We start from the raw sequence: 7,471 nt of genomic DNA, 5'->3' as shown, positions 1-7,471 counted from the left end.
CTTTACCCTTTCTTTCTCATTTACTCGACTTTTGAATTGGTAACTCTAAATGGTAATTTCACAATTTTAACCCAAATAAAAATATAATTTTTCTAGTAGGGGTGGAATGGAATTTTCTTCCTCTTTTTAAACCACCTATTGTCAACCTAAAAATGGTTCAATAAGTTAATATTCAACTCACATCACTAAGTATAAGTCGACCAAACATTGAAACAAAATCTCCGGATTTAATTAATGTTAAGAAAACACATTTCCAATTAATTATGAAAGGATGTTTGTGATCATATTATGAAGTATAAAATTGACTGCACGAACAAAGAAAACACCCTGATTTTACTAATTTTAACCCCCCCCCCAAAAAAAAAAATCCAATTAATTTGTCTTTTTCGAGCTTCCAGTTGGAACATCAAATAAAACATCCATCTTTTTCCATTCGGATAGAAAGAAAAGTAAAAAGTCGTCCCTTTCTTCGACCCTTTAACCCTTCACATTTTACTTCATACTTTTCTGTAATTCAACCTAAAATTTTCATTTTTGCAATTTCAAGCTTCAATTATCCGCAATAGATACCCGAATTCAAACCCCTTCTGTTCATTCTTCTTCTTCATTTGATTGTAAACCCTACTCAATCTGCTTATTGGAGTAGGATTTTTCATGGCTTCCACTCCTTCCACGTGTTCTCCCAGCTCTCTCCAGCTTCGTCTCGCTCTCAATTGCAAGAATTGTGGCAAATTCCCTTCAGTTCTTGTTCGGGCGAGACTCAGGAAATTGGATCCTCGACTCCGGGTAATTTGTCACCCTATTGTTTATAATGGCGCCAGAGTCGAGAGAGGAAATGGACTGGGTTGCACAGGAGTTTGTTTTGCTGGATCGGAGTCGACGGCTGATGGATTCTCTGGGTGGTCGGAATCGGATTCCCAGGAGGATGTTTTGGACTTGTGGAGAAAGAAGTGGGTTGGAGGTACTTACTGCACTTCTCAAATTTTCCTCATGATTTTACGATTTTTCTTGGTGATGTCTGTTTGATTGCTGAGTAGAAGGGGAAAACGAGAAGCTTAATATCTTGTGGAGCTGTTGTTTTCTATTATCTTGAGTTTTTTTCTTCTTCTTTTTTTTCCTTGTTCTTTTTGGAGGAGAGCCGGCAATTCAGGATTTGAATTATTTGGGAAATTCTTCTCGCCCCATGTTGGATTGCGTTGCCGTTATCTTAGTTCTATATGATAAGACACTATTTTGCTGTTAATGTGGTTCTGATGACATGGTGGATTTCAATTCCATGTGGAGGGTCCTTTTGTTCTTGAAGTGTGGATTAGTTATGCGTGTAATGATGTTTAGTGGCATAACTTAGTTCCTAGAATCAATTTAAACATTTTCATTTTGACATTTTGACATTTATATGGTTTTAGAATTTTTAAACTTGTGTGCTTGAATGCTCTTTTTGTTTTGAGATTTCCTACATCAGTTATTCAGTAATGGTTTTGAATTAGTTTCTTTCAGGATTTGTGGGGATTGGAATTACTGGATTCATCCTTCTCTCTGGAATCACCTTTGCAGCATGGTCCATAAACAAGCAGAACAGTTCCAGTAAGTAGTTTTCTTGTATAATGCAGCTATAACGAACTTGATGTTGAAGTAGTTGAGAGAGTGACTAGAGGAATGTTTTCCTTTTATTTGTAAACTTTTCTTTGGCTTTGTATAGATACTCTTCTTTACTGTCCCTAATTCTTTAATCTAATTTTGCTTTCTTATGTTTCTTACAACAATTATAGTTGATCTGTGTTCTTATCTGTATATTATAATTCATAGGACAAAAGCCGCAAATGGAGGCCTTAAGTACGCAGCAAGAATTATTGTTGGTCTCTGATACAGGAAATGATAAGCTTGGTGAAGATGGAAAGGAAGAGAACATTATGAATGCAGATGATGAAACTCGCACTGGTAAAACAGGTAACCAAGAGGACTCTTCTTCATGTACAGAAAATGAAGAAACTCTCAACAAAAACAGAGTTGGTGACAGTGTTGATGTTGATGAGTTAGCAGAAAATGATGTTGAATCTTCATCCAGCAATAACGATGTCAATGATGTTGTTTCCTTGCAAGAAGATTTCCAATCTGATTCCTCATTAACTGTTACATCAGTTGCTCCTGGAAGTTTGAGTTCACTTATCTCACCTGAATCTGAGTTTGATTCTAACATAGCTTCTTGTTTTAAAGATGTAAACAACGGTCATTCTGGTGCAGAAGTCTCAACTTCTGAATCTGAAATGAATATATTGAAAGATGAACCAGACAACTTGCCTAACTCTAATACTAATTCATTAAACCTTAAAACTGATATTGGGGATGAAAGACCTGACACTGGTGAAAATTATGATTTCAGCTCTAAGAAGTTACCAATGTATGATGATAGTTCATCAAACTATAATTCTGGCAACCAGGATAAGACACTTGGTCCTGTAAATGAAATTACAGATTCTTCATTGCAAGAAATTTCTGAACAGTTCTTATCCGAGTGTACTGCATCAACCATAGAACAGCGAATAGAACGGGGATTATCTGAAGCAGCATTAGTCTCTGTCACAGATTATCCATCGGCAGATGATCAAGAGAAAAATCATGAAAGTGTCATGAATGGTACTGCTGCCAAACCGGAACTACAAGAGATTTTATTTTCTTCTGCAGGTGTTCCTGCTCCTGTGGTTTCTGCAGCTGTTAAAACACTTCCTGGCAAGGTCCTAGTTCCTGCAGTAGTGGATCAGGTTCAGGGGCAGGCACTGGCAGCACTGCAAGTTTTAAAGGTACTATGTGATGTCTCTCCAGATGCACTTGCATCAGAATATTTATTTTGTTCTATTGATCTTAGTATATCCTACTCTGCCTACTGTCTTAATAATAATTATATGACTTGAGAAAGCGTGTTGCTTCCTTCTGGCTAATATACACTTATGGGTTTAGATACTTAAGATACTGGACCAAATTTCTTTGGTTTTTTGAATCAAGATGTAGACTGGTTAGAAATAAACGGAACCAATTAATTTTAAAGATTGTAAATTATTCAGGTGATTGAGGCTGACGTCGGGCCTAGTGATCTATGTACTCGTCGGGAATATGCTCGTTGGCTGGTGTCTGCAAGCAGTGCTCTTTCAAGGTAACTCTAATTTTCGTTGCTGCTATAGTTCCCTGAAGGATTTGGACTTTAGGGTATTGAAATGGTAAACTCTTTTAGTTATGATTTTACCTGAATATAAACCAATGAAACAATGGAATTGTTTTAATCCCTAGGAACACAACGTCTAAAGTATACCCAGCAATGTATATAGAGAATGTTACCGAGCTTGCTTTTGATGATATTACACCCCAAGACCCTGATTTTGCATCTATTCAAGGTCAGTGGGATATTTGACTCTTAGGATATTGGCTTTTCTATTACATCTTCTAATTCGTCTTTATTTTCCAGGTTTAGCAGAAGCTGGACTGATTTCAAGCAAGCTTTCAAGACATGATATATCTTCTTCATTGGACGAAGATCAGGGTCCTTTACTTTTCTCTCCCGAAAGGTTATTCATCATTTAGGGTTATTTCCTTTTTATCCTTTGTTTTGTTTTACATTCTTTTAATTTTCATCGCCAACATTATGTATTTTCCAGTTATTGATTATATATGCCAGTTACCTGATATAATTTACGTTTAAAAGGAAATTATCCAGTTTTTCATGGTTTCTCAATGTTTACCATGTGTGCTGCTTTTAAAGATACAAACAAATGTCTCTGTCTACCTTCAAAAGAGTGCGTGAACATGTGATTTTTTTTAAAATGTTAAAATTCATGTAAATATAATGTTGATTTACGCTGAAAACTTTTCATTGCTGACTAATCTTGGCACTTTCTAAAATGCTCAATTGCATTGACTTGCCTTTTCCGATTTGTGTTTTGTTTCTTATCAACCATAGTACAAGCTAAATTGTTTCTGTTATTTATACTATTTCTAAAACTGCAGCCACCTATCACGTCAGGATCTTGTGAGTTGGAAGATGGCCCTTGAAAAAAGGCAGCTGCCAGTGGCAGATAGAAAGGTCAAATTATTTTGAAGCTTGACTTTGAAATTTCCAATTTTGTATATAATTAGCATATTTGTTAAAGTTTGGCTCGACTGATATGCAGATGCTCCACCAAGTTTCTGGATTTATTGATGCTGATAAGATCCATCCAGATGCTTGTCCTGCACTTGTTGCTGATCTTTCTGTAGGAGAACAGGGAATAGTAGCTCTTGCATTTGGTGCGTGGATATAATTGCACATCGTAAAACCCTTTTTCATACAAAATTCATTTCAAATTTTGTGGTTGATGTATCCATTTTAAACTAACTTTGCTTCTTATAGGATATACAAGGCTTTTCCAGCCAGATAAGCCTGTAACAAAAGCACAAGCTGCCATTGCTCTTGCAACTGGGGAGGCTTCTGATATAGTAAGTGAGGAGCTTGCAAGGATTGAAGCTGAATCGATGGCAGAAAATGCTGTTGCTACGCATAGTGCTTTGGTAGCTCAAGTTGAGAAAGATATTAATGCTAGCTTTGAGAAAGAACTTTCCATTGAAAGGGAAAAGGTTGACGCTGTGGAGAAAATGGCAGAAGAGGCAAAGCAAGAACTGGAAAGATTAAGATCCGACAGAGAGAGAGATAGTATCACCTTGATCAGGGAACGCGCTTCTATTGAATCGGAAATGGAAATTCTTTCCAGGTTAAGGAGTGAGTTGGAGGAGCAGTTGCGAGGCCTGATGAGTAACAAAGTGGAGATATCCTTTGAAAAGGAAAGAATCAACAAACTCAGGAAAGAAGCTGAAATTGAAAATCAGGAGATTTCCCGTCTGCAGTATGAGCTTGAAGTTGAGAGAAAGGCCTTGTCCATGGCCAGGTGAGGTTTTGCAGCTTTTTTCGTGTTTGAGGCTGACACACTGGACATCGTGAAATGATTGGTTTTACAAAGGTTTGGTAGATGAGAAGAAAGTAACCCTAGGTTTGTTTGTTTATCTTATTCTTAGGGAACCATCTAAGGATTTGTGGTTATAAAATAGGTGAATAATTACCGAGGAAAATGCAAAAAGGTTAGGTGTAGTAGTATGGCCATAGCCTAGTATCTTTCATAAAGCTGTTTTAAAGCCCTCTTTTGTCTGTGTTCCTATCAAATTTGAACCATTTTTCTGCTTTCAATAAGATCTTTTTCCCCATGGAAAGGAAACTGGTTTTAACCTCAAATGAAAATTTTTCAACCTGCATCATGCCATTCTACTTTCATCACCTTGTCTTCTATTTTGTCACGCAGAGCTTGGGCCGAGGACGAAGCAAAAAGAGCAAGAGAACAGGCAAAAGCACTCGAAGAGGCTAGAGATCGCTGGGAAAAGCGTGGCATCAAAGTTGTCGTCGACAGTGATCTCCGTGAACAAGAATCTGCTGTCGATACCTGGCTTGATTCTAGCAAACAATTTGCAGTTGAAGAAACCACGGACAGGGCCGAGAACTTAATGGAGAAGCTGAAAAGAATGGCTACAGAAGTAAGAGGGAAATCGAGAGACGTTATCGAGAAGATCATCCAGAAGATAGCTTTACTAGTATCAAACTTGAGACAATGGATTTCGAAAACCGGAGAACAGGCTGAAGATCTAAAGAATGTGGCAATTTCAAGGGCAAATAGATCAGCAAGAGAGCTGCAACAAAGCACTGCAGAGTTGAGCTTGGCACTGAAGGAAGGAGCAAAGCGAGTTGTGGGAGATTGTAGGGAAGGAGTAGAGAAAATTACCCAAAAGTTCAAAACATCTTATGGTTAAGACAGAAACTATCGATTTAGCAGTTGAGTGGATGTACTGAGATTTTGAAGAGCACAATAAAGTTGGCTATCGACTTTTTAAAATTTTGTTAAGCCACGTTTTATAATGGAAAACTTCAATCCATTTCTACCCACTAAATAAAAGACAGAGAATCGGTTCGATCTTGTTCATTTTCTATTGCAAAATTTTCATTCGATCTCGAAATATATTTTAAATTTTATTTATTCATTGAACTAAATTAAATTGAAATTAAAGAAAATATTTTTAAATTCATAGAAGTTTGTTATTAAAGTTTAGGTTAAAAAATACTTCTAGGTTTTGAATTTTATGAATATTTCATTTTTTATTTTTAGTTTTTGAAAATTAAAATACTATTTCTATCTCCAAGTTTCTTTATATGTTATCTATTATTTACCAATAGTTTAAAAAATAAAGCCAAAATTTTGAAAATTAAAAAAGAAGTAGCTTTTAAAAACTTGTTTATGTTTTTTAAATTTGGCTAAGAATTCAACTATTATATTTAAAAAAGATGCAAATCATTATAATACATGGGAGAAAATAGACTTAATTTTTTTAAAAAAAAAAACAATAAACGAAATGGTTATCAAACGGAGTCCTAGTCTTTGAATTTTAATTGACAATGGTTTAGTCTTTATATTTTTAAATTTGTAACAATTAAGTGATGTGCTTTACAACTTATAATAATTTAGTTCCTATCGTGAAAAGAGTTGAAAAGTAAGCTTTCTTTCTTTCAATATACATATTTCTTAAGTAAAATAGTTAAATTCTTAGTTAAATTTAAAAAACAAAAATAAGTTTTTAAAATATATATGTTTTTTTTTGTAGTTTTTAAAAATGAGTTTGCTATTTTAAAATATTAGTAGAAAGTAGATAAAAAAAATAAAAAAAAATAATAATTATATGTGAAATGAGTATTTAAAGGCTTAATTTTCAAAAACAAAAAACAAAAAAGATATGATTACCAAATGGGCTTGAATTAGAAAAATTATAACAGTAAGTAAAATAAGAGAATATTTATCAATATATAACCATTTAAAAATAATTGCATATATCATAAATGTTGACCAACCGCCTTTTAATTTTTTTTTTAATTTCCAAGTTTGTCCTTCTCTATTCCTCTTCCTTTTCCTTTTTTTCCCCACTTTTTTTCTCCTTTCCCAATGTTCTCCATTCTTTTTTTTCTTTTTCTTCTTTCCCTATTTCGTCTCCTCTACTATTGTGTGGTCTCCATTTTTTTTTTCCATTTGGCTTCCATTTTTTTTCAATTGCTTACATTTACTTTTTATTTTTATTTTATTTTATTTTATTTTTTTAGTTTTGATTTTCTATTTTCAATTTTTTTCATTATTAATTTTTTTATTGTTTACTTTAACTTTTTAATAAAATTATTTAATTAAAAAAATTTGAGAAAGCTAGGTTTCGAATAAGGAATTGAAAGAAACTATTTTTCTCAATTTCTTATCGTAGTTGGTGGGTTTTTAATAAATACCTTATCGAATGAAGCCCAATAATATTATGAAAGAAAACCCATTAACATTTATATGAGTAAAAGCCCAATAACTTTATCAGCCCAAAATACCCTTTAGAAACCTATCCTTATAAGAAAGCTGCTGTAACCTAGAACAAAGCT

At 34.2% G+C, this 7,471-nt stretch overlaps 1 protein-coding gene across 2 annotated transcripts; it reads left to right on the top strand.

Annotated features, from left to right (window-relative positions):
* The first annotated feature begins 315 nt into the window (after nt 1-315).
* On the top strand, nt 316-5,990 carry LOC120081550 (uncharacterized). Of its 2 annotated transcripts, none has more exons than XM_039036536.2 (10): nt 316-961; nt 1,498-1,584; nt 1,807-2,798; nt 3,060-3,148; nt 3,283-3,386; nt 3,458-3,557; nt 3,997-4,072; nt 4,161-4,275; nt 4,379-4,910; nt 5,319-5,990. In XM_039036536.2, exons 1-10 carry the CDS (start codon nt 655-657, stop codon nt 5,818-5,820), a joined length of 2,904 nt encoding a protein of 967 aa, XP_038892464.1. In that variant the 5' UTR covers nt 316-654; the 3' UTR covers nt 5,821-5,990. The 2 variants fall into 2 exon arrangements, with proteins under 2 accessions (XP_038892464.1, XP_038892472.1); XM_039036544.2 differs by having other exon boundaries at nt 490-961; nt 1,488-1,584.
* The last annotated feature ends 1,481 nt before the right edge of the window (nt 5,991-7,471 follow it).

The sequence above is a fragment of the Benincasa hispida genome, chromosome 1 (assembly GCF_027475165.1).
Source record: "Benincasa hispida cultivar pf3 chromosome 1, pf3_genome.v1.1, whole genome shotgun sequence".
NCBI lineage: Eukaryota > Viridiplantae > Streptophyta > Magnoliopsida > Cucurbitales > Cucurbitaceae > Benincasa > Benincasa hispida.
The sequence above is the reverse complement of the archived record's forward strand: the minus strand, read 5'-3'. Positions and strand labels throughout refer to the sequence as shown.